General features: G+C 44.5%; 2 protein-coding genes and 1 long non-coding RNA gene across 3 annotated transcripts in view; all 3 read left to right on the top strand.

Moving 5' to 3' along the window:
• LOC119385134 (uncharacterized) overlaps positions 1-26,818 on the top strand; it is a 332,809-nt gene that overhangs the window by 104,854 nt on the left and 201,137 nt on the right. The window lies entirely within an intron of this gene.
• LOC125757678 (uncharacterized) overlaps positions 1-26,818 on the top strand; it is a 97,258-nt gene that overhangs the window by 59,527 nt on the left and 10,913 nt on the right. The gene's annotated exons all lie outside the window — the stretch shown is intronic.
• LOC119387486 (cell division cycle protein 27 homolog) overlaps positions 1-26,818 on the top strand; it is a 39,404-nt gene that overhangs the window by 1,673 nt on the left and 10,913 nt on the right. The window contains exons 2-14 of the mRNA XM_037654885.2: positions 1,156-1,231; positions 2,906-3,233; positions 4,176-4,234; positions 4,795-4,925; positions 9,031-9,353; positions 9,943-10,084; positions 11,372-11,472; positions 11,944-12,245; positions 13,757-13,929; positions 17,265-17,417; positions 18,662-18,870; positions 24,473-24,590; positions 25,052-25,255. Of these exons, the coding sequence (XP_037510813.1) occupies positions 1,156-1,231; positions 2,906-3,233; positions 4,176-4,234; positions 4,795-4,925; positions 9,031-9,353; positions 9,943-10,084; positions 11,372-11,472; positions 11,944-12,245; positions 13,757-13,929; positions 17,265-17,417; positions 18,662-18,870; positions 24,473-24,590; positions 25,052-25,255 (2,319 nt within the window). The remainder of the gene's footprint in view (positions 1-1,155; positions 1,232-2,905; positions 3,234-4,175; positions 4,235-4,794; positions 4,926-9,030; positions 9,354-9,942; positions 10,085-11,371; positions 11,473-11,943; positions 12,246-13,756; positions 13,930-17,264; positions 17,418-18,661; positions 18,871-24,472; positions 24,591-25,051; positions 25,256-26,818) is intronic.

Below are 26,818 nucleotides of genomic sequence, written 5' to 3'. Positions count from 1 at the left end.
ATAAACTAGCAGTGATGTTGGTATGTACCCTTGTTTGTGGAGTGTGTCTGTGGGTCCATTGTTTCTGTGCTGCAGGTCAGAGGGATCACAAACACGGACTGCTAAGTTGCGATTCATCACATCACCTGATATAAGAAACAGCCATGTCTGTTTTCGCTCCAGAAAATATCAACAGCCAATAAAATGACTCGAGGTGCTGACATAACTGTACGAATACCAAACACATTTGTTGAATTCATAAATTTGCCATGGCTTCTCTAGTGACATGGGAGGAGGAATGGTATCTCGCACTCAATAGATGGCTTGCACTGACGTCACTGAAAGCGCCCTGTTGGAGCACCAGCATGTGGGGACGCGAAGTTTCCAATGTCACATTAATGTTATCAAAACATCACACGCAGGTTCTTTCATTATTCATGCACAGGGACGTTGCTGCTGCGTCGTTTTCACATAGACGCAACTTGTTTGGCCATGTGTTATTGACCAATGCACATGAGTTTATTGCATCTTCGCGAAGTGAGACTAGAGCATCGTAAAGTGGAGCCTCTTAAAAAGAAGTTTTGCTTGTCACTTACGCTGCGTAAGTCTCTATATGCACCCTCTCATGCCCTGTCGCCACCACTAGGCACTGCCTCACCGAGCAAAGCAGGCTGCTCACACTTTTTACACGTAACAGTGCATTGTCATCATTGTACATACTGGGATCGAAGCATAAAGGGGCACAAATAGGTAATTTTGTGTAACCTTACATCCACAAGGTTGTAGTTGTAATAGAAAGTACTCAATATGTGTAAATGAATGAAAGAAGGGCAATGGATCGAGGGAGCCCGTTTTGCTATTAGACGCAGACATGGACAAAAAGTACTGCACTGGAAATTTAGGAAGTAGGCTTTCACACTGCTTGACTTGTGTAGCTGCTAATTTAACAGGATGTATGTGCCCTAAGTACCTTCTCTTACTCAACAGTTCTGTGCATTGTATTCAAGTTATTATATTTGAGAAGCAGTGCCGCAACGTCGCAGAACGGTGCATGTAAATTCAAGATTTTGGCACTTTATAAGAAATTGTTCATTGTTCAGTGTTCGATGCAAAAGTCATTATTTTCCTTCAGCATTCCTTATGATGTTTACTATTAATATTTTACCTCTTTTGTAGGCAGCCATATGGCATTGTCTGAATCACTATGCCTTCTCGGATGCCATCTTTCTCGCAGAGCGGCTTTATGCAGAAGGTAAGACAACTTTTCTTTATTTTGGTCACCATTCCGATCCCTGTTATAGTAAGCTTGCTTTTCAAGTAATTCTTATCCTTTTGATTATCACTTTGAAATAATGTGTGCTTTGCAGGGATGAAAAAATGGGACGTTAATTACAATGACAAATTTTCTATCTAAAGGTCATGGTTTCATCATTGTTGGACTAGGCTTAACACACTAGATGCCGCAACATAAGAAACAGGCTTGAAAATGACATTTAGCAATGTCCGTTTTCTGATGGGTAAGAATTGGCAGTGTTACCACTTACACTTGCAGGCAGCAGGTATGCAGGTATGATATTGTGACCCCCTTCCCCCCTTCTGCAAGCATTGGTGACCAATCTGTTAAATTGTAAAGCACCTAATTTGGCATTTTATGTTTGACCTGTGCCATGCTGAACTGCTGCCGTGATGGTAACCTACCAATGATTGTAATCTATAGCAGTATGACTGACAAATATAGCAGAGGACAGTTTCTTTACTCATGATTTGGTTTCGTAACACTTTTTCTTATTGTGAATCTATGCATGATTAAAAAATAAATATGCCTTAGTTGTAATCAGTGGTGCACACGTTAATGTTCTGTCTTATAAGCTTCACTACAAAATCTAAAAAATGGGAAAGTAGTTGTGTACGTCCATCACAGGTCAAAAGTGACATAACCTTAATGTAATTTTTAAATATTTCAGGACTTCCGAAACGCTTGGGTTATAGGAATATGAGTTGCATGCTGTTAACTTTCCCATGAAAATTTTTACGTCATTGCTGCCACACCTTTTCAGTACACACTCACAGAATCGAATCCCGGTCGCGGTGGCCGTATTTCGATGGAGGCGAAATGCTAGAGGCGTGTGTGCTTGAATTTAGGTGCATGTTAAGGGGTACTGACACAAAATTTCGCGGCCGAGATAGCCTGCTGGATCGATTTCCGTGTACGTGCGTGTACCATCTGCAAAATATCGACAGCGAATAAGGCTTGGAAGGTATTTTATATGAATTTTGAAGTTCGCGAGCGCGATCCAGCATTATAGGCCGTACCTAGTGCATTGACACCCTCGGAGGTGACCCGAGGTGACCCCCCTACTTCCTCTACGTAACCGTTGCAGCCGGTACAAGTTATAATGACGTCATAGCCGCCATTTCTGTTTTGACGCGCTTCCCGACGAATCGCTCCTCGCCAGCGGGTCAAACCTGAAGTGATCCACCACGTTGAAAGTTCCTTCCATCCCCGCCGCAAGAAAATCGACGCCATCAGACGACGATGAGCCCGACGACGACAGACCGCGCGGATATGCATCACTGTTCTGTGTGCTCACGTGACCGAGCGTTTCACTCGCTAGGTGGTGATAGTTGCACTCGGCGGCTTGTCGTTTTTGGAGCTCTGTGAAACAGAAACTGAGGCTGTGTCGGTAATGAGGAGCTTGTAATTAATTATCTGTCGCACGCTGCAGTAAACGATGTGCCGTGTTATGAATAACAGGCCCCCAGCAACCTACTGCAGTAAAAAAACTCGGGGCGAAAATTTTTGTGTCAGGACTCTTTTAATGAACTCCAGGTGACAAAATTTCCGGAGCCTTCCGCTACTGTGTTTCTTGTAATCATATTGTGGTTTCGGGACCTAAAACTTCAATAATTATTTTGATATTTTCAGTGCACACGGATGAGAGCCTGCATCTTCTAGCCACTTGCCACTACCGCGCGGGGAACAAGGTCTCGGCATACAAGCTGTTGCGCTCACGCGGGTGCCGCTCGCCCCAGAGCCGCTTCCTCTTGGCGCGCTGCTGCATCGATCTGCGCAAGTTTGCCGAGGCAGAGTCGGCACTCGATGGCGATGTCGGCCTGTCGTCGCGCTGCTCAGCGAAAGGAGGTCTGGATGAGACGGTCACAGCATTTGGAGATTCTGCCTCCTTTGCCCTGGGCCTGCTGGGACAACTTTGTTCAAAAACGGAGCGTGTTGGTCGTGCTACAGAAGCCTACAAGTGAGCACTCTGGAAAAAGCTATGCAGTGTTTTGACAAGTTTTGTATGACTTTTCTGAGTAATCATTGAATGACTTCAGTATTCGAGATTATAGCCTCGTGAACAGATTGCTGCAAGAATTTCTCGAATCCATCAAGAATGAGCAGTTACAGAGATTTGTTGCACGCTTTGAATGCTTTCTCTCTTCTTTCCTCCCGACGAGTGTGCTGGAAGCTACACAGGGAGGGATGGTACGGGGCAAAGAACTTATGTCAGCGTGCGAAATGAAATGGGATTTCTGTCTCCCATTATGATTCCTGTCACACTAGTGGGGCTACTGTCTGAAATTAGCAAACTGTAAAGCGCGGTGCCAGCACGTGACATCACATGCCGCTCTTTTTCTATATTGGAGCTTTGCACGAATACTGCTTTATGTCTACACTATTTACACAACCTTTTATTGCAGTCTGAAATTCCGTTTGTACATTAAATCGCCACTTGCCTTTGTTCATTTGGAAGCAGAACAGGTCCTGTGTCTATAGGTGTTTATAATCTTGTAATTTCGTTTAGTCTTGTGTCATCCTTGTTTATGATTCCTTGAAACTGTTGGAGTGAAGTGCAATTCTGCTTGAGAGTGAAGGGAAGTAGGAAAATTGGGTAGAGTTTTGTAATGCCTTGAAGAAATAATTCACACTTTCACTATTATTATAGCAGTGGAGGACAGTTTTAAAGAAATAATGCCCATATTTTTGTTCAGCATTAAGTGAATTGAACAGTTGTTTGTCCTTGTAGAATACTTGAACCGTAAGAATTGTTGCTAGGTAGGTACCTAATAAGGGCCCTTCACTATTTTTGGCAAGCTGTATACGAGATTAAAAAAATATATATATATTCCTCAGACAGCCTGCATCTATGTCTCTGTTGTGGTGTATTCCTGATTACCTTTTTATTTTCTGAATATAGGAAAAGCCTGAAGCTCAACCCATTCCTCTGGTCCTCATATGAGTCACTCATTAACCTAGGTATGTTTTCTTGAATTGATGAGCGCCCTTGAACATTCCTTGTGATGTGTGCTTGCTCAGCTAATTTCTATGGCAGAGGGTTTTGGTAATTGCTTAACATTGCATTATGTTGATTGCTTTTCATTGGAGCACCGTTGCCCTGCTGAGCTCATGATTGCGAGTTCAGTCCAGGTTGTAGCAGCTTCATTTTGATGGTGCGAAATGCTAAAGTGTTCGCACACTTCTGTTTAAATGTGTGTTTAAAGAACTTTGGTTTGTCAAATTCTATCTGGAGTTCCTCACCAAGGTGTGCCTCCTCATTGGATCGTAGTTTTTCGATATATTATTTATATGTTTATATTGAAGCTTATATGTTTATATTGAAACTGTGTTGGCCGTGTACTGTTGAATTGTTAAACATGTTTTCAACCTGTTTTCTACCTATGCTTTCAAACCTACGACATTTGTTTAGTAATCTGTAGCAGCTCATTAGCACAAGTTTTATTTCATTGTTAGTTTCTCTTTAAAGTATACTACACAATTTCCAGGCCTTAGAAGTTCTGTTTTTCTTCTTATTTCAGGAGAATCGCCAAACCCAACGGAAATATTTAACGTCTCATCTCTTGAAAACTTTAGTTTATGCCAAGGGAGCAATCCTCTTGTCAACTTTGTAAATAAGACCAACATCGACAGCGTCGCAGATGACATAAAGGTAGGCTTGCGCTTTTACCCATTGCGTTAATCTTGTTGTGTACCTACCAAAATAAACTCACTAGACTGACTCATACAGTTACACACAACTATGTTTTGGTTGCTTCTAATGTTGACTGAAGAACGCTGCTTTGTACAGTAGAACCTCGTTGATATGTTCTCATTTTGTAGGATTTCCCGGCACTACCACTCGCAATTCGGGGGTGAGGGGGGGGAGGTGACCTAACTCAGTTACACTTCCTTTTTTCCCTTTTAACCCTTTAATGCCTGAATTATGAAAGCGCCGAAGAAAAAAATTTGTTTTTCGTTTTTCAGCTTTAAATAGCAGCCGTAACACAAATCAGCAGTTGTATTATCCAAAATGCAACTTTAATGCATACTTTTAGGTATGTCGCGAATTCGCGACAACCGGCACTTAAGCCAATGGTAGCTCAATATGTTCAATGCAACGTAAGTATGGCATCGCCGCATCAGTGAAGCGGATCTCTTCAGGGCGACGTAACGTGGCGTCGTCATTGTTGTTAAATGCAAGTTTGACTTTATTGCCTCCTACCAATCACGTGACATCGTGTGGGCCACCACGTGTGCCCTAGACTCCGCCGCCCAGTATAGCCGACTTCATGGGAGCCGACAGAATGGCATGAAGGCACCGAGAAATAGATCTAGCTCACCACGCGACAGAGCCAGTCCTTTGTTCGGATTTTTCTGCGTCGCAAACAGATTGCTCTGCTGAACGATTTGTTCCGTGAAGGTGTCATAAAAAATCCCTTGAAATATTCAATAGGAGCTCGGACAGTGTCACACTGAAGATGAGCGATTTTCTAGTGTGGCATTTCCCGCTGTTCTTGACAGTCTTTCTTTTTTCCACCGCACTGCATGTTTTAGAGAGGCACTAGCTTGGCTGGTCTACCACATCTTCGTCTTCATCCTCACTGCTCGATGAAGACACTCGTGCTTGTGCATGAGGATCGACATCGACATTGTTGTCTTCGCTGTCATTGAGACAGCTGTCGTCACTTTTATCTTCAGGTAGCAAGCGCATGCGAAGCCTTTTTTTCCCATAAAATGAGCGGAAGTCCATCATGAACTTGTCATACCGGCAGTCATCACTGACTGACTCAAATGCCGGATGTCGCGAATTCGCGACATGCCACAGAAGCGAGGATCGCGCAGAAAACAACGTACTTCAAACCAACGTGACATGTTGTGTGCAACCTCTTGTATGCGTACACATCGAAAACATTTTATAGGAGATGGAACTTACGTCCCTTGGGCAGAAAACAACGAAGTAGTGAGAGCTGTTGCACGTGCTTCGCGCTCTCCGGCAACTGATACACATCACTCGGTTCCAGCTTTCAATACCTTAATGCAATGGCACTAGATGTCTAGTGCTGAAAGCTACGTTCGCCACAAATACGCGACAGCCGTCGGTGAAGGCATCAACGCGTTTCGTGTTTTACTTAATCGGCGTCTTTCGGTATGTCGCGAATTCGCGACAACCGGCAGTAAAGGGTTAATAAATAAACTGAAAACGCTTTCTTTTGAACCATTATGTCTCCAAACTGCAGTCACGTGATAGTGCCCATCTGCTAGATCTCACGTGAATAAGAGAAGTTGTGAGGCACCTGCAACCTAGAGCAGTGGTGACTCTACAGTTACGCTGTACAGTAGACTCTCGTTAAACGGAACCTGAAGGGACCAAGAAAATGTGTTCCATTTAACAGGAGTTCCGTTTACTGAGAGATGAACAGGACTGCAGAATCCAAGTATAAAACCAATTATATTAGATGCAGTTGTTCCGTTTAAGCAGCAGTTCCGTTTAACAGATTTCCGTTTACTGAGAGTCTACTGTAGTTAAATTTAAAAATGTTGAAGCAAAGGACAACACTTAACATTCACATTGGTACAACTTCATGTTATCATGCCAGGGTCGCAAAGGTCAATGCTTGTGGTCAACGAACCAGCTGTGTTCTTATCTCTTTAGGCAGTGTACTCCGTATATTGAGTAGTTAGCCCACATTTACTGCAATTTGCACTGCCCATAAAACCATGAGCCTTACTTCTTGCACTAGTAAAGTACTTTCATATCTCTGTCAGTGCTTCGCCTTTCAGGTGAAATGGGGACATTTTTTTAGTGACTTCAGATCGTACATTTTTCTCAGATTGTAAATTTTGTTTTTCTTGCATTGTTACCCCAAAACACGTAAACGAGATTCTGTTTTACATGCTTCTTGCTGCTTTTTTTTGTGTTTTTGAATTTTGGGCAATAGACCAGGTCGAAAAATATATTTCCGAACATAGAAATTCAATCCCATTATGTATGTCTCCTTGTCCTGAAAACTGCCTCTGTTACGTATTATGCAAAGTTGTTTCCAGGTAGGAGTTTCTCCTCTAACCCAAGTTTTTAATTGTGCACAGTTCTAGTTGCCAATGCAGTAGCCACAGTAACTTATGTTTACATTGCAACTTCCATTGAATGTGACAGCCTTTTCATGTCAGAAAGCAGCTCTTGATGGCAAATATACCTTACAGAATTGAACATCAAGCATTGTTTGATGTGATGCCCAGTCTGGCCTTGTTTTATTCATTGTCCCTTCCGTGCTCTAAAACCGAAGAGCATGCTACACTTGTCACCCGGTTTTTCTCTCGTAAATGCTTTTTGCATTCGTTTCCGTAGTGAGAGAGACATAGAGAGATAGCTGCCTTAAGGGGAGACGTGGGTCTTGAAAAGTGTGTTTATAATAGTTGGGTGAACAGAATGAAATTTAATATGCTTATTCAGTTTTTTCTGCAGATTCCAAATCTCTGAGTAGATTTTTAATAGCTGCATTAGAACCAAAGATGTGCTAGTTCTACAACGTTTTCTAGCACAATTCTTACAGGGATTTTTGGCAACTTCTTTTCGTCAAACACAAAAGCAAAGTATGCGGCAAGATTGCCAGAAGGCTGGTCCAGCCGATGATGCTATTTATTTTGTCATAATGTAGTTTACGAAATGATAATTCTCGATAACCATAAGGTGTATGAAGCAAATATTTTTCACTCATATTTGCATCCGTTTATTTTGCATTCAAAGTTCGGTGAAAACAATCAAATTAGCATCATTGGCTAGACGAGCTCTCTGGCAGTCTTTCCACATATTTTGTTTTTGTGTTTGACAAAGCAAAGTTGCCGAAAAGTACTGTAAGAAATATGCTCTGAGAAATCGCATAACTTTTGTTCTAATGCTGATAATAAAAATCTACTTGAACATTTGGAATCTGCAGGAAAAACTGAATGAGTGTATTAAATTTCATTCGGTTAACCCAACTAATAAAAAAATTTTTTTCAAGACCCACGTCTCACCTTAATGAGTACTGGATAGGTATTCTTGGGCGGTGTGCCTAGCATACTCTGCCAGATGATCATGATAAAGATTGAATGATACAAGCAGTGAGCGACAGGTACGGATCAACACAGCAACACTAAACAAACTAAGGTATTTCAATGAGTCCACTGTCTCCAAGAAAGCTCAGAAGTGCTGTGAGCATGTGATGTGTGCAGGCATTTTTTTTTTCTTAGCCCTTTGAGACGCTTTGTACACAAGTTGTTTTTGCTAGTTATGTTGACTAGGGGCTAGGAAAGCGCAAGAAACATTGAGGTTTAGATTAATTGAACCTCCTACGTAATAAATGTGTCTCCATTTAGCTTCATTTTGCACTGTACTGTTGCATATGATCACTTTGCTGAAGGCACTGCCATGTTCCAACGAGTCGTATGACGTGCCGCCTTCTGCAAGCCACGTCAAAAGTATACTTTTTATTTGCTCCAAAATGAATGTAACCAGAAATGAAATTGCACTCAACTTCTAGCTGAGATTCGATTCTCTTTATACAAAAGCAGAGCATGAATGACTTCAGAATGAATAGATATTTAATTACCAATTAACTGAGATTAATTACTATAAAAGACACAAATCAAAGTACTATGACGTCATTTTTATTGAAATAGAGTATCCATTCCCTTGGAGTAATATGTAAATTTGATGCATTTAGAGACGTTCCTGCATAGGTGGCGTCTGAAAGGGTTGGTGAATAATTTGAAATTGTGCCTTCCTATTGTGCCAGGTGGTTGGTGGTCAGGGGACAGGTCTGGTCGCACAAGCTGCGGGCAAAGTGTCCGTGCTGCCACTGTCGACGGGTTCGACACCACCGTCGCAGGCACCACTGCTGGTCATGCGTTCGACAATGACGCCAGGCACGCCCCAGCAGTCATCTCTAGACGTCACCCCTCTAACCATCATGACAAGCACTCCAGAGTTGCCAGCTCAGGAGAGCATCCCTGGTATCTGCCTGAGTGGTAAAGGCGGCAAGCAAGCACAACCGTTTTCAGCCATCAAGGCTGTACGCAGCGTTTTCGCAGGAGGAGCCCTGAGTCCACTCTCAGCATCGTGAGTGACCATGCTTGCTGCCCTTTCATTCATTCATTCATTCATTCATTCATTCATTCATTCATTCATTATGAGAACTGTTGAGTCCCATGGTGGGCCCAGAGTTCAGTTAGTTTTCAAAAGAATGCTTAGTACAAAGAGTGCCTCTCTTTTAGTGTGCTTCAGAGACGCAGGTTGTCACATAACCAAACAAATTCTCATGCTGCTTGGGGAAGGTTTGAACACTGATACACTGATACAATGTTCTTTATCAGTTCTAAAATTGTCTAATAGGACAAAGGGTTTAAGGAAGTTGAATGTTGAAGTGGTTGACAGCTAGGAAAACAAAGAGAGAGAGAAGGGGGCCCTCTGGCTTTAGTCACAAATACACAAACAAGTCTGAAAATGAGCTCTACTTTTCTTAAAATATGGACTCCTGCCTAAGGCTTTTTTTTTTTTTGTTTCACCTATCTCACTCGAGTGTACAAAATCCTGGATGTTATTGCTAGCGCTGACACTAAGACAACTGTATCTGCTGAGTTTGTCTTTCTCGCCGCTGTTGAGCCGCTGTTGTTGTTAGCTGGACTGGAGCTCTCTTCCCTTTGTGCAGGTTTGGTGTGCTACCTTTGGCAAACTCCACGCCCGGCTCTGCGCCTCCAACAGCCATTAGTGGCATGCTTGCCTATGTCACACCCACTTCACAGGGCATTTTAGACACCATCTCCAAGGAAACCTGCCCTCCAGTCAAAAAGGTATGTATGTACACTGCACTCAGTCTCGTTGCATGCAGTTTCTATGCACATTCGCAAACTTCTAAACATCTGGTTTTGTACAACATAACTAAAGTTGCAACAAGCTTCAAGACAAATACTGCTTTCGAAAGTGTTTCATATCTCTATCTTAAATGACGCCTTTGTAAGTGTGTGAAAAGACATTAGAAGGGTATAAACTTGCTCAGTATGAATATTGGTGTGTGAGCATTAAAGTGCACGCTTTCAGCAAGCTTATTCAGACAAGTGCCTGAAGAAAGTGGGATCTGCAACATTAACATTGTACAAAAGGTAACTGTGATATAAAAACAATCCAAGAGCATTGTTTTGATATCGCAGGGTGGGCAGAAAGGAACTCCCTATTAAGAAATGTTTATAATTTCTAGGGAAACCAACATTAACGTTTTATTTAACAAAGGAAAATGAGCCCTTAAATTCTTTGATTCATTATAATTTTTCCAGCATTGCCTATGTCATAAACTCTACTTGAGGAATGTGAGAGAAAAACGAGAAAAAGTAAACGGAAAGGATTTTAATGAAACGAAATGCATTTTATTCCTTACAGCTGAAGAATTGTTATGCATTGCTAAAATTCCACGTAAGCACCACCATTATTCACTATTTTTTTTTGTAAACGGCAGACTTTGCGACACTTTTTCAGATATTCGTGCGGTGCATTTGGAAAAAGTTGCTGTATTCACCCCTCAAATTCTGCAAGAGCTTTTTGTGTCGTGCGATAAACTTCCTCTCTAGCCAATCCCCAGAGGGAAAAGTTGCTGGGCGTCTGGACTCCTTGCAGGCCACTTCAGGGGACCACGATGTCCCAACAAGCGTCCTGGAAAATGTGTTCCAAATAACGTATGGAGCCACAACTTTTGTTGAGGTCATGCCTCCAATACCTCGAATGACATAAATGAGATATGTAATAAATTCTCCGATTGTAAGGAACAAAATACTCTTTGTTTCATTAGAATTGGTTCATTATTATGAAAGTTATAAACAATTCCTAATAGGGAGTTACTTTCCACCACCTTGTAGAATAATACTGATCTAAGCCCATCTGGCTCGGTTAAAGGAATTCGTTCACTTTGTGTTCTTTCAACAGAGCTATGTGGAAGCACTGTTTCATTGTGATGCAGACCTGTCTTTGACGTACAACCGTGTGTCTTGTCTTTTCAAACCATGCGGAGGAAGCATGCAGCACAAACCTCTGTACCATTCAAAGGTTGAGTGTGCTTAACGCTGCTTGATTTGCTATGTTCTTTGCAGAACCTTGCGAGGAAGCCTCAGGGACTGAACACCCCAAAGGTTCAAATATTCAGCCAGTCAAGTAACAACAACTTGCTGCAGACGCCACCGGTTCCAACCAGGTACGCAACCTTTCCTGTGCACATGTTGCTAGAATCCTACCTCTACTTCCTCCAACAAAGAGCTATGCTTAGGAATCCTCCTGCTGCTGTCATATCCTTGCGCTTGTCACCCACATGTAACTGCATTGTGAATGGCTTCATAAAGTTGAAGGAAGGGGGAAGATGGAAGCTTGCAATGAAAAAAAAAAAATCCGTAAACAGGGGGTGTGTGCTCAAGCCAACGTTTGGACATCCGCGAGTACTGTACATAAGTAATCGCAGGAATGAGAAACATGTTGGCTGTTGTTTCATTGAATAACATTGTCTTGATTAGGAGTGCTGTAGTTGCCATAAAAATGTCGGGGAAACGGGGTGCCTGTCTCAGATCGTAACCCGAAGAATGCCATCTGCCGAACTTCACTTGCAATCCCCTGTTTCGAGTGTTCATCAAAGAGTCCCCGTGACCTGCAGCGTCATTTGTTGGCCCTGCAGCTTTCCACCCAGTGGCTTGAGCAGCGTGCGGCGCAGCTCGCGCCTCTTCAGCAGCTCTAACTCGGTCAAGGAGAACAACAAGGGCAGCTCGTCGCCCAAGACCATTCGGGGCCTGGCCGCCCGGCTGCCCTCGTCCAAGAAGAGCAAACCCTCCCGTGGGGCCCTGCGCACCAACACGGCCACCTCTGGCTCCAACAACACCAGTGCCATCTCCGAGGGAGAGCTCAACGAGATGAACAAGCCCGAGCCACCGCCTGTGTCCCTGGCCCAGACTGCACTCTGCATGCAAAGGGCCTCTGCAGGCAGGGCACCCCTTTCATTTTACTGTGAAGCTGTCTTAACCTACCCTGTGCCATCGTCTTAATAGTGGCAGTAGCAGGCACCATGCAGGTCACGTGACCAGAGGGGGTAGGGAATTGAAAAATAAATAAAACAAAATGATGATCGTGATGCTAAATGATGATGACACTGCTTGCGCTCCTGTGCAGCCGTGAGAATAATGTGCGTTTTGGGCAAGTGGGTGAGAGGGAGAGAAACAACTTTATTGACGGCGAGTGGAGTGGGCCACGGCCACATCGGAAGGCTACAGTAGTGTTCCAGCACGGCCCTAAATGAGTGTATCATCGTGCGGGATCCACATAGAACAAAGAAACGACGAAGAAATCCTTAGTGAACACTTTGCCGAAACTTCGGAGCAAAATGTAATGCCTTACGAAACGGGCAACAGCTTCACAGTTCAAAGTTTTTCACAGTGTGGAACTGGCGGCAGTTTTTTTCGGTGCTGCAGCTGTATAGAAGGTGGCCTAGTGAAGCATAGTGTACTTCATATTAGTGAAGCATAGTGTACTTTCACTTGTGTTTAAGCCTGGTCATCTTGGCTTCTTTCCGTAGCTTGCGCAAATCAGCCATTTGCAACCATAAAATTTGATTCCGGTCAGGCTCAATCGCAATCGAAAGCAAGCCGTATGACATATATTAGGTGAAACAACCCAGTCGACCTTATGTTGCCAACTTTGTGCACTGCAGTAGAGGTTAGGTGCACATCATGTCCTCCAACTGTCAATGAGAATAAGCTGCGCGATCTAGAGAAGAAATGAAGACTTGCCCATTGCGCATAAATAATCCTTCCGTGAAGTTTTCGTTCATTCACTTCAATCATTAGTCTTCTGTTCAGTTATGGGTACTCTGAAGGACACAATCAGTGAGCCTTTTTCTGTTTTTTTTTACCGATTAGATCGATATTTTTTGCTGCACTGCATGGAGTTGGTGAGATACATTATAGTATCATGGCAGTGGTCGCAATTTAATTTTGATGTAAGCATGTCCCGAGTAGTTTTTCATTAATTCCTTCTAGCCGGTTTTGGGTAGAAGGATTTGTGAAATTAATGGATTAGCGAGGAGGCACAGGGGTGGTCATGTGACCTTTTGTACTACATGCCAAGTTTTTCACCAAGGGACTGTCCTCATGAGCTGTGTAAGGCTTTTGCGTTAACGATTCTGTTTGTCGAGTAACTATCTACGGAACTATGTCGCCGAGCGCGACCGACCCGCTGCTCTTGCTAGTGTCAGCTTATCATACAAATCAATGCTGTGTGTCATAATTTGTGCAAGTTGTTTTTCGTCGCTAGTGTACGTCAGTACGATCGCCACTGTTCAATACATGCATTTAGCTAGGAGTTTGGCTATTCAGAATGACTTGAGTATGCAAACATCTACATCAAATTGCCATGAGGGTTAAGAAAGCTTGAAACACCAATGAGGCCCGGAATCGTGTCAAACAACAAATAACATGCTGCTGTCTTGCACGTCGCAGAGGGCCTGATGCAGCTGCTACAAGACCTGGGGAAGGCACGCCTCTACCTCGGCCAGTACAAGTGTCGGCAAGCCATCGAGACTCTGGAGGCCCTTCCGTCCCACCAGTACTCGACAGGATGGGTGCTTGCTGCTTTGGGCAGGGCACACTTTGAGCTGGGGGAGTATGACAAGGCAAGCACTGATTATGATCGTAGTGCCAACTGTGGGGAGGCAAGCAAAAACACAGCAAACAATAAATATTAAATAAAGATACAAGTTGTTAGGCTCCTAATTATACAGTATTAGCTAGTGTTGTTATAAAAAGTTGATGGTATTCAGTGGTAGCGATGCTTCCGGCAAGGCGGTTTCAGTCCTGTAATGTGTGCAGAATAAAATTATGGTAACAGTAATCGGTATGACAGGAAATGATTCCAACTTTGTGGGAGTGGTCAATGCGAACAGAATGATAGGACGGGTTAGAGATTACCGTATACACTCGACTAAGGGCCGCACTTGTGTAAGGGCCGCTCCCCCCAACTTGGCAGTCCAAATTAAAAAAAAAAAAAAAGAAAAGAAAATCTCGCCAGCAAACGGCAGCGTCGTCGCATCTCGTGTACAGCGCATTTCGCGGGAGCCACCAGATGGCAATAGCTGTCCTGCGGCTTCGTCATGTGGCACTATCTGTGAGCTTCGGGCGCGCGGTACTATCTGGGAGATCTGGTCGCCTTTCTTGCCAGTGCCTTTGATCCTTCGCGCCGCTGTTCATTTTGATGACTGCCTAGCGAGGATGTCCGCAGCTAGACGCCAGATATCCCATCGTTATGTACAGTCGAACCCGTTTATAACGAATTCGAAAGTGTCGCGAAAAGTGGTCGTTATATCAGTAGTTCGTTGTATATGGACTCGCCCTTAAAAACGTGCGCTTAGCGGCCAAGCCGTTTTTTTTCTTTGTTCACTTTTATTAAAGTGCTAACAACCCCTTCGGTGAGAAGCTAAGCCTTTTCGCGTCGTGAAGCGACGCCCACTGCGTGCTCACGAGTGATTTAATTAACCGCCTTTGCAATGAGCTGACACCGTTTCACCGAAGCGCGGTACCGCGACGTGGAGCCGATCATCCCTGGCTAGTTGCGTGCAGCGCGTCGCCTATTCGGGTCGCGGAGTCACTGTCGGGCCGCTTGCTGTATGCCGTATGCGCGCGTTTGTGCGTTCTTCGTGCTTGCTTCACTCCGGACCGTGCACGGGTGCGGCGACTAGCCTCTTCGTTCAACGCGGTGAAAACAAGCATTTTCCAAGCAACGCGCACTCTACGTCTCCGCGTGCTCTCGCAGCCCTGCACGACGATGCGCGGCGCACTTCAGTTGTCACCTAGTCAAACACGCAGTATACGCTCACTGTCAGTGCATCGACGTTTCTCGGTGCCTGCGCCGCTCATCAACAGCGAGCTACTTTCGTTTCTACAAAGCGACGCACACTTTAAAGAAAAGCGTTCTCGCACGACGAGGCGACGGCGAACTTGCGAACGGCAGCATGCATGGCGCGCTCGTACCGCCGTCAGTCCGCAGTTGTACGGCGTACGCCACACGCACAGCCGAGTATCTACAGGTGACTGTGATAAGGTTGTCGACTATAAGGCATAATGGCACGTTCATCGACGGCCGCCACCTCGCCTTCGTTATTTGCTTATCCGCGAAGGCATTGCCGCAATCGCGCTGAAGTCGTAATCACCGATCGACCGGTCTCAGCCGTTACCGAAAAGACGGACGACTTTTCGCGGCACATTGTGGCGTCGACGAGTTTAGGGACGCAGTGAACCTTTGTGCGATGGAAAGTTATCGCGGTTATCACTTCTTGCATTTATGCCTTCTTGCGTTCCAAGGCATTGTTTTTGGTTCATCGCAGGCGGTCGTAGCTGCAGAGAACGGCGTCACGAAAGGTTACCGTGCGAAAGCTGACCGCAAGGCTTCATGCTGCCTACTATTTTTTTTTCCCTCACTGCCATTCTAACACTGAAGAAACGCCTGGAAAGTGAGCGACCTCGCTCGCAGCGTCCGAAATCTGCGTGCGGTGCTCGCCGATCTGGGTATCTTAATCACGAGTAAACTGGAGCGGGGCACGCGCGACCGCGCGCCCCTGTCACGCTTTAGAAGGCATGTCTAACTTTTTTTCGCTTCGTATGTGCCATATTTTTACCGCGACCGTGTCCGAAGTGTTCGTTGTAAAAGTAGGAGGCTTTGAAAAATGTTCGCTATATCTGGACGCAGCTTCAATGGTTAGCATAGGAAAATCGTAAGTGCACCCAAATATGGTCGTTATAACCGATAGATCATTATATGTGGGATCGTTATAAGTGGGTTCGACTGTATATATGGCGCGATTAAATAGGTTTTTCCATACGTGTATCGAAAATTCAACAAAAATTGCATACTTCCATGGAGGTGCCGCACCCCATCAAAATCGTGGAAAAAAAGTGCGGCCTTTACATGAGCGTATGCGGTAGTATTGGCTTTGCAGCTTTCACAACATCTTTACAAAGATGCAGTGTTGTATTAGCGTGAAATAACACTTAGCAGTAACTTCGATGAGTGGTTCAAAAATGGGTGCAGTAGAAGTTGCCTCAGTGGTCTCGACCTTTGTACGCCTTGTGTTTCAACTTCAATGTAGGAGATGTATTCAGAATCCACATTTAAGTGCAGAAATTCTGCGCTAGCCTTGAGCTTTATGCATCCCTGTAGCTGGCACTTACCATAAAATCTCTAAGCGTCACGTTTGGACAATAAACCGAGCAAGTTAAAGAACCTACAGGAGTTATTTAATTGCGGACTTCTCTGTCTATATAGGTGCCTCCCTGGATTGGTTAATGGTTCCTGTGATGAAGGTTTTTGAATTCTTGACACGAATGACTATACAGTACCGGATGGATGTAGGGTGATAACGTCTCGCGTGCTTGCTTAGGTAGCACGACAGTTTTCAAGTGACGTTTATGAGTTTCTGATTTCAGTAGCGACGTTGTCGTCTGTGAAAAGAACCTGGTGCCGGCTGGGTGCAGAAATGCAGCCCTTGAAGGTGTGCCAGTCACGTGCATATTTGTATGCGTTGTTTTCCAATAATTGACACTCTCTTGATTGTCAGTTTGTTGGTGTTAAGCCGCTTCTGATATGGCAGTCTGATCTCTTGTCGAGGTCACTTGTCATTTCACGTTGCCACCTGCACATGAACACATGACCTTACATTCCGGTACCAGCACCAAAATGTGAGTCATTAAGTACGATGTCAACTGTGCAGGTGTGCCCTCATGCCACGCCCACAACCAGTCAGAGCTGTTTCGCTTCTGCCAGGGATAGAAAGACAGAAAGAAACCATGAAAGAAAGAAAAGTAGTTGGTCAGCACGCATGTGCCATGCTTCGCTTGCCCTCATTTTTCCCCGATAGGGGAAGGGCTCATAAATTTTTCATGCGAGCATCAACTGTTCTGCAGTGATTTCGCTTGAAGAGAGCACACGTGGATAGATGCCCTGTTCTTCGTGTAGGCTGCCCGTGCCTTCGAGACTCTCAGGTCCATCGAGCCACACCGGCTACAGGGCCTCGAGTATTACAGCACAGCACTGTGGCACCTGCAGAGGGAAGTGGGCCTCTCTGCACTCGCTCAAGACATGATGGAGTTGGACAAGACAGCACCAGAGGTGCGTGATCATCATTTATTTATTTATTTATTGCTACTGTGAAGCCAAGCATGGGTCATTACAGGAGTGGGACGAACACAGAGAAGAAAAACAAAAGTTTCGTTCATAATTTCTTTTAGGATAGAAAAATAAATGCAATACAAATGGTGCAGGAGAGATAAAACAGTTCATTGTTTTCTTAATTGCACAGATATTTGCACAAACATTAAGTTGGGCCTATGTTGCCGAACAGTTGCACATACAATGGTAATATCTTTGCCATGCCTACATTGCCATAAGAAAATGAATTAGCCCTCTAGGAGGCTTGGAATTTGACATCTTGCTTTTATTTTAGCGAGAAGAAACAGAACTAGCAGGGGAACAACATTCTACGTGGTGCTCTAGTTGAACCTTCTTTGATAAGGTGCAAATTGGACGAGTTGGAATACACTAATGATGTCCATCGTGAGAACCTCCTTTGATTTTAGTGTTTTATCGACCTGTTATATCCTTGTTTCCGAGCTCACTTGCTTTGCATTGAATCTTTATGAACCATTTTGGTCAGTTTCCCTGTCTGTATGGGTGTATAATTCTACGTTGATCGCATAGAAACATTTTTTAGTTAAATCTGAAGAATCTAAAGCAGTTTGCACACATACAAGTTGCTACGGTTACTCACCTGCTAGCATGAGTGAGAATAGAGGGAACTGACTTCTCCGTAAAGTAGCAACCATGTCGCACTGAAAGGCAGGGAAGCGAAGTAAATCACGAGGAAAAATGTCTTATTTCTTTAATTGAACTCCCAATGTAACGCAAAATACGTCGCTGTCATTGGGAGACAAACCAACATCGTCCTCGTGGCATATGTGGTGCTCCAGCAAACGGGTCATATCTTTATAGTGAAAGGATACAGGGCTTTATTGAAGATTTGTCCCACATTTCTAATTTGACACTTCATAGTATGACAGCTCGATATGAATGTCAACTGCTACCATGTGTATTGATCTTGGGTGTGTTATCCACCGTGTTAGCTTAGTCTAAGGCTGCGATTGGGCTGCTCAGCTCAAGAGCACAGGTTCAGTTCGCTGCTGCAGTGGCCATAATTTTATTTAGGAGTACTTTCAAGACTTCTAGATAGAAAGAATTCACAGCCCCTTACTACAGTGCGCCTGTAGTGTGCCTGTAATAGTATTATATGGTTTGTCACATAAAAGAGCTGAATCTTAATCTTGGGTACGTTACTTCTTCTCTCTCGCTGTGGTCAGACGTGCTGTGCGGCTGGCAACTGCTTCAGTCTGCAGAGGGAGCATGAGACAGCAGTGCGCTTCCTGCAGAGGGCTGTACAGGCCGACCCGGACTTTGTCTATGCATACACGCTGCTCGGCCACGAGTTGACAGCCATGGAAGAAATGGAACAGGCTCTGTCTGCCTTCCGCAGTGCCATGTTGGTCAACCCTCGCCACTACAATGCCTGGTATGCCCAACAAATATTATTGGGGGGGGAGACATGGGTTGTAGAGACGAAAGAAATTCTGAAAGAAAATGTCTTTATGGCGGTATTGAAATCTTCAGCTATTTTTTTTTTCATGTGTAAAGCGTAATTTAGTCCTTGTAAGACCAGTATTTCATCCTCAGTGTAGTTTTATGCAACATGTGTGAGCTGAATTTCAAGTGTTTCTGGGTCACTTATTTGGTTTGTCAGAGTGATATCTCATGATCTAGAGGAGCTAGAGCTACAACTATATTTTTTTAAGATGAAACCCAAACTGTGTATGACAAAGTGCTGAAAGCAGAATTCTCACTTTCTGCACACATATTTTACAATTGCAATCTTGTTTTTCGTGATGGTAGCCAAGGTTCAAACATTCAGTTTTGATCATCTGCCGAAGGACTAATTATGATTTGATTTGAAAACTGTATGCAGCACTGTGCTTATTTATTGCCTGTTATAGTATCTAGCTACGCAATTATATTCACTTTGTGTTTGAGTCGTTTTTTTTCCTGTTGTCTCCGGAAACAATAAAGTGACAGCTTTGTCTATCTTCTGAACTGGTTGACCATCAAGGAAAACTGTTGCAAACTGGAAATTGGCTTGAAAAACTCAAAAGTCCATGTTAATCAGGTTTAACCTTAAAATTAGAGTTGTGCGAATAGCAAAATTTTGGGTACAAAGCGAATTCGAATATTAAAGTTTCAGTGTGAATTGAATAGAATATTTCTCAAATATTTTTCGAATACATTGAAGTGAAATTACAGAAAAAATGTTGCAGAGGATCCCTAAGCATATTCTTATGAGATAGCAGCATGAAAGGCTAGGTTTGGCTAGGTCGGTGAAGCACTGGAGGGGTGGTGTTCCCTAGTTGTCTTATCAAGAATGAGGCAATGCAGAGGCCAAATTGTATTTATTTACATGATTTGATTCAGTGCAACCAAAGTTGTGTCGACAACACTTTACACGTGAAAGGAAAAGATGCTATTTCCGCAACCTTTCCTCCTCCTTGAACTTCTGTGGAGGCCCAACTGATGTGGCGGACAAGGGCGCGCTCCCTTCTAGTCCAGAGTTCCCAATCTGCCCAATTGACATTGATGTATTAGACAGGGTGTCTACCGACCGGAAAAACAGGGAAAACCGGAAATTCTCAGGGATTTTGGGTAGTCTGGAAATTCTCAGGAAAAACTCAGAGAAATTGTACTCCCATCAGGGAAAATCCACAGTAACTTTATTGAAAGGCAACAAAAGTCGCGGCAGCGCTGGCTCAATATTTTGTGAACGCATTTTTCAAATCAAACGGCCGCTGTGGCTGCGGGGAAGTGGCGCACTTCGATGCTGTCATCGCCTTCGGAGCGGTGAAGTGGGAGAGAATCCGGCTAATGTGTGGCATGCGGGAACCATGAACCACGACACATCGTATCGCGTAATGTTGTCAGGGTGTTCTGTGACTACACGGTGTAGTTCTGTATTCTTTCTCGCGCGTGCTGTGCGTTAGCGCCCGATATGGTGTTTTTGTTATCGCCACGTGTCAAGTAACAAGCATGAGTGGTTGTAGAAGCGGTAGCAGTAGATGTAACGGGCTTGAGTTATCTTGCAAGCGATCGCGATCGTTCAGGAAACGGATGTCTTCGACAAGGCTGGTGTCTGGCAAGCCATCCCGATTGGCGAGAAAAAAGACGACGCTTGTTGGCTGTTACCGGAGAGCTCACTCGCTCTGATCCCGAACTTCAAAGATGCTATTTAGGACTCCGTGAAGAATAGATTAAATTTCCAGGCGAGAGCTAGCGTAACTAACCGGCCCATTCACAGCAAGTGAAAGCTTTTTTCTTTCTTTTTTTATCGATGAGGGCACTGCTGAAACAAGTTTTAGGCAGTCGACCGATATTTTTGGGGGCTGCAGCTCACAATTACCAGCCACACCACGTGGATGTTTGCTACAAAGCCGAATTACAAAACTTTTCAGAGCCAAAGCATAGCGGCGACCGAAATTCGCGACACCAGCACGGGTCCCATTTGCTCGATTCGGCGCGCGATGTCGGAAAACAGTAACGTTTCCACCATAATCGGATGTGCCGTAATTCAGGCTGTTGCCGTGCTTTCATGCGATCTTAGCCGGCTGCTATATTGCTTTTTTTTTGCGATAGCAATTATATAGACACTCCGACGCGAATTTTTTGCCTTCGCCATGATCTTCCTTATCAAGTCCAAATCGCGATTACATCACTGCGCGTCGTATGCTCCATGCGCGAGTGAAAGCGCGCGAGCGCTGCCGACGAACGGGGCTTAAGCAGAGATGAAATGAGCCGACCGTCTCCGCGCGATGGCACATGGAGATAGGAGCCGGCGGGTTGGGGAGGTGGGGGGGGGGGCTGCGTGAGTTCGACAGGAAGTGCGTACTTTGTACCAGTGGGCGTGGTCGCGTGCGCCGCGGTATCTTTAGTGGGGATCAGCAGACGGCTCATACCTTTGTAGGTGTTGTGCTCTATAATTGCAAAACTTCCGTTGAAGCCATAGCAGTGGCGAATCCAAAAAGGGGGGGGGGTAGCGGCGACCCCCCCCCTCTTAAGCCAGCCCCCGCCCCCTCCCTTCAGTGCCTGTCGTCCACCTCCTTTTGTTGAGTTTGCCCCCTTTTTCAGGTTGCTTTGCGTTCCACTGCCCAAAAGGGGTAAAGAGAATCTTGTCCCTGCTCTCTACCTCTCTCATCGCTCTACCTTTTCCTGCTTCCCTATACACATTTACAACGAAGGCTTCTTAGGCACCGTCATAATCCCCTCTGGGCTGTTGTAAATATGCGTGACCCACCAAAATGCACTGCTGAGCGTGGGCTTCAGCCTTTGTAACCCCCCCCCCCCCATTAGGTACCTGAATCCGCCCCTGAGCCATAGATAGGGAACTTCTCTTAGTGCAGCGGCTGCGTTTCCTGAAGGAGCGAGCTGCTAGCCTATATTCATATAAAATTCCTCTTTGTTGCTATCGGAAGGAAGGAAGGAGGAGAAGGAGAGAAAGGAAAGGCAGGGATGTTAACCAGTCTAGAACGACCGGTATGCTACCCTACACTGGGGGAAGGGATTTACTATTTTGCTCTCGCGGTGAAACTGTGACTCTTTTTTTTTCTAACGTGGGATGGTTTTCGATGTTTTGCGTTCATGAAGAGCAAATGGTTCGGCTGGGCAACATGGTAGCAAAGGCGTTGCATTGCTCTGGGCAACGCGCGAGGATTTGACAACAGCCCGCAGCAGCAGAACAAGCGCCATTCCACAGTGCATTAAACCTGCATTTGTTTCTTATTTACATGTGACACTCTGGCAAGGCATCTAACTGTGATTGCTGCACCTCAGGCTCAACAAAATTGATTTTTTTTTCACGCAAAAAATAAAAAAAGTTTTTTCACGTTGCCATATTAGTCGAGCATTCTTGTGGCATTTTCAGTTTAAGATTAATCCTTCAGTAACTATGCCGTGCATGAAAGGTCGAATTTCAGTTTAACGAAGTTTCGATATAACGAAGTGAGTTGCTGCTTTTACCAACTTCGCTATATTGAGGTTTAACTGTTCTATGCATTATTCAAATGGGATTAAGTCGTTTTCATTTTCTAACATGCGTATTAGAGAGTGACATCACCGAGCGATATGGTCTCTACCCATCTTGACATAAAACAAAGTTCTGCTTCACTCAGGGAATTTTAGCAAAAACATTCAGGGAAAACCTGGAAAACTCAGGGAATTTAGAAAAGTCAACTGGGTAGACACCCTGATTAGAACATCTGAAATTTATGATTCTGAAAATATTCGGCCAATTTTTCGGACTTTCCGCCCAAACTTCAGGTCAGAAATGGCATTAATTAAAGCCCCCACATCTGCCGCGTCTTATCATCTTGTAGATTCGAACCAGCGCTTTCATAGTCTATGCGTTTGCGGCTGTAGCAGAGTCTGTTAGGCAGCTTTACTGCAATGCCAGTGTGATGGGGTGAAGCATATCGAAAATCTGATGGAGCCACTGTCACGGCCCAGTGTGGCCGGTGTGGCGATGTCTTTACGGATAAGCACTGGAAATGCACGGAGGTGCAATGGCGACAGGCAGCAAACACACCAGTATGGCTTAATCGCTGACAACCGTTATGATAAGCATCTTCAGCTAACTGCTCAGTAGTGTGTGTGGCCTAGTGCAGTGTTATACGTATATCCCAAACGTGCTGCGCAGCCGTTCATGCTACCTCTTTGTGCAAGACTTTTAAGTGCGCCGTACAGACGTGTTGCCTTCACGAATATAAGCAGCTCGCCATTGCCACGCCTGTGTGCAGTCAGGAATGAAGTGGGTATCGCGAACATTTTCATGACAAGTGCATGCGTACGGTACAGCAAGCACCCCAGCAGTGACAGCGTCAGCTTAGTTGGCGATGTGCTGTACACAACTAGGAATGATCGGCATCACACAGCAGCAAATGCTGCGTATTGGCGGGGATTCCGCGATGCGTGTGCACATTGTTTACGTGTGCACACACATCGGGGAAAGCCGGTCCAGTGGTCCACATTTCCTACTCAGCCTTTGTGTTCTGCATCATCGTTTACAAATGCTCCATGTGAGAGAGCCATAATCTATTCCGTGTCATACCAGCTATTCCACGCTTTGCTGGTATCAGCGGCGCTCATCACTAGATGCTAATTTGCAATTGGTGGTTGGCACGTAGTGCAGATTTGTGGACCAACGTTACTGTTTATGTTTGCACATATTCTGTTAGCCTTCTGTCAGCACACAAACTTTTGAGGTTCTGCGCACAGAGTTGAACTCTGAAGGTTCTTGAAGCACTTGCTATCCAGTCAGTCACAGATTTTAAGGCCACTTATACAGCTATTACACCAATTTATGCTCATGCTCTTGAGGCGATAACCAATGGCAACCAATTCTGCTTACATCAGAGCCTCAAGTTTTCTGCTACAGCTTATCGCATGACAAGCGTGTTATTTGGTGGTACATTTGTGTCACGGCCACACTTGCAGTGTCATTAAAGCTAACCAGTGACCTAAACCTAGACTTCGGTGCAGAGTCAATGAAGTTTTTTTTTGTTTTCCGTTATGTATCTGTACTCCGAAAAGCCAAGAAATAACATTGCCAGCAACCACGAAAATGGAGGTGACAAACTGAAGAGGTGCAACTCTCTTAATGACCTTTGTATTTGCTACACCGCAAGCAGAAGTTACGGCCGAAAAATTAAGCAGGAAGCCGTGCGATTTCTGAAATTTCGGGTGATGTAAATTTGCTCTGTAGGGCAGGTACGACTGTGTGATTAACTGAGCAGGAATCTGTTGGTGGTGGCATTTGTTTATTGTCCCACCAAAATTCGGAAAGGCAAGCAGAGTCTGAAAGGAAAACTACTTTACTGTACAGTGCCATTGCAGCAGTCGATGATGGTGATGTTGGGTGCAGATGTTAATGAAGAAAATTTTATTACATCATTCAATATAAAGGAAATAGGTGAAGTTTTGTCAGCAGTTTGTATAATTTGCAGAGGTGTGCGTGTGCGTGCGTTGCCCTCGTACTTGACTCTTGTTTTTTTTTTTTCTTCTTTTTTCTTGTGCCTGACAAGGTATGGGGCAGGTATGATCTATTACAAGCAGGAACAGTTTCAACTGGCAGAACTGCACTTCAAACGAGCGCTTCAAATCAACCCACAGAGCTCCGTGCTTCTTTGTCACATTGCAGTGGTAAGTTTCACATATGTCATTGTATGCATTTGTGTTGATGCTAGGTGTGTCTGTATGTGAAAGTTATACAAGTGAAACACTGGTGGTAGATAGCATAGTTCTAGTTCTTGATCTAGATTACTCAAAAAAGAGGACAAAATATCACTGATTATGATTTTAGCTAATCATTTTTCAGCACATATTGCAATTACTGATTAGTAGCCGATATATTCCCAAGGCATGCAGAAAAATCTGTAACAACACATCTATGTAGCAACACATTCAGTTTTAGTGCTGCTATGCAGCTGTTTGCTCAGTGCAGGCATTTATGTAGGTTTATGGGGATGTTTTCTACACTTTCCTTAGTATTATTGGTTTAGGATGCAGATTAGATACAGTGGTGGGTTGTTGATACTAGTCTATACTTACTTTAAAACAGGAGTGTTATACACTTTTGTTGTTTTGCTTTGTTTCTCGTACAGGTACAGCACTCCCTGAAGAGGACAGACGAGTCTATTCTAACTCTAAACAGGGCCATTTCGATGGAACCCAAAAACCCGCTGTGCAAGTTTCAACGAGCTACCATCTTTTTCTCGGTGGATCGCTACCAGGAGGCACTCAAAGAGCTGGATGAACTGAAGCAGCTTGTGCCCAAGGAGTCACTAGTGTACTTCCTTAGTGGAAAGGTAAAACTGTTGTCCTATGAAGGTGTCCTTTTAAAAGCTGATGACAGTCTGTTTCGAGGGATATATATTTTTTTTTCCTGGCTTGTCAGTGGTTATCTCGAACTTTTGTCAGCATTGAGAGGGAATATCTCCTGTGGCTTTTAACAGTTGATCAAAAACCTTTGCCCGACCCCCCTTTACCACACACGTGCAGGCCTCCTCATCTCTTATGGTGCACTCACCTCTAATCAAACCCCCTCACTTGCTGGCATGTGCGAAGACGTTGCAGCTAGTGCACACAGGAATGAGTAGTACTGCACGGGTCATAAGGCAATAAATTAAAGAACGACTCTCTGTAGTTTGACCTTTGTTGTAATCCAACGAATTTTTTGGTCCTTCTCGAATTCGCAGTGACAAGGCTTAACTGTACAGTAATCCCTCGTTACGAAGTCAGCGGGACAGCGAAAGTATTTGTTATAATGGTATTTCAATATAAGAGACCACTCGACAAAAGCCAAGGCAGTGAAGCTTTAATTGTGCCACAACTGCGAGGAAGTCAAGACACAATATATTCAGTGGAGCAAAACCTTATTCAGGTGCAAAAAAGGCAGTGAGCTTTGGCTGTTTCAAGTTCTTGCCAGGTGTGAACAACCCCTGCTCCAATTTGATTAAGCATTGCATGAGGCCATGTTTGCCGCCCATGCATTCAACTTTATTTCACAGCAGGTGTAGGTGCTCCCGCCTCTGCACCATAGTTAGCACTTCCCGTCTCTCCTCATCCTCATCGGGGCCACCAACTGTGTCAATTATCTCCGCATCCATCACTGAGGCAACCACAAGAGCAGCAGCGTCAGCCAATGCGAACGTCTCGAAGTCGCCTTCTATCTCTTGGCCGGCAATTTTATGAACAGCCTCATATCGGGGGGCTATTTTGTGTGCGTTCTGTCACAGAATGGAGGCGGGACCGAACGGAAGAACGAGAGGGAGCAAGCAGCCAATAGCTAGCTAAGGAATTTGGGAATGTTTCCAGCGCACGAAAAAATATGAAATTGTTATAGCTGAACATTAATATTGTCTGAAATTGTTTTTCAAAGCTTTAAACTGAACAACGCGATTACTTCAACAATTTATTTGTGTTAGCATCTTGACATGGCACCAGGTGATGTCACAGTTTCGAGAGTCGGTCGATAGTGGCGCTGGCTACCACGCTGTTCCAACCAATGCTTCTAGTATTCGTCCACTTGTAATATTTGAACAGTGCCAGCACTCGAACCGTTATTGAGATGAAAGTGCCATTGGAACTCCTCTTCAGTCATCACTTCAACGCATCTTCTACCTCGGGGCTTCGTTTCTGCGTGACTGCAGCAGCCACACAGGCGACACGAAATGGCATGAACGAGAATGGAGATGCCATTTTCGCAAACTGTCGCAAAAGGGAGATGGCTGAATACCATTCAGCGTGTGAAGCCGCTCTTCCTCTCGTCAGCCCATGCGCATACGCCGGAGACCGTTTTGTATCCATTTTTGTCTATAGAACGGGGAGAGGAGGTCGACGGAACGAGGTCTCCGGCCGTTCTGTGGCTA

This window comes from Rhipicephalus sanguineus, chromosome 3, assembly GCF_013339695.2.
Source record: "Rhipicephalus sanguineus isolate Rsan-2018 chromosome 3, BIME_Rsan_1.4, whole genome shotgun sequence".
Classification (NCBI taxonomy): Eukaryota; Metazoa; Arthropoda; class Arachnida; order Ixodida; family Ixodidae; genus Rhipicephalus; species Rhipicephalus sanguineus.
Note: the sequence above shows the minus strand (reverse complement) of the source record. Positions and strands in the feature narration are given on the sequence as shown.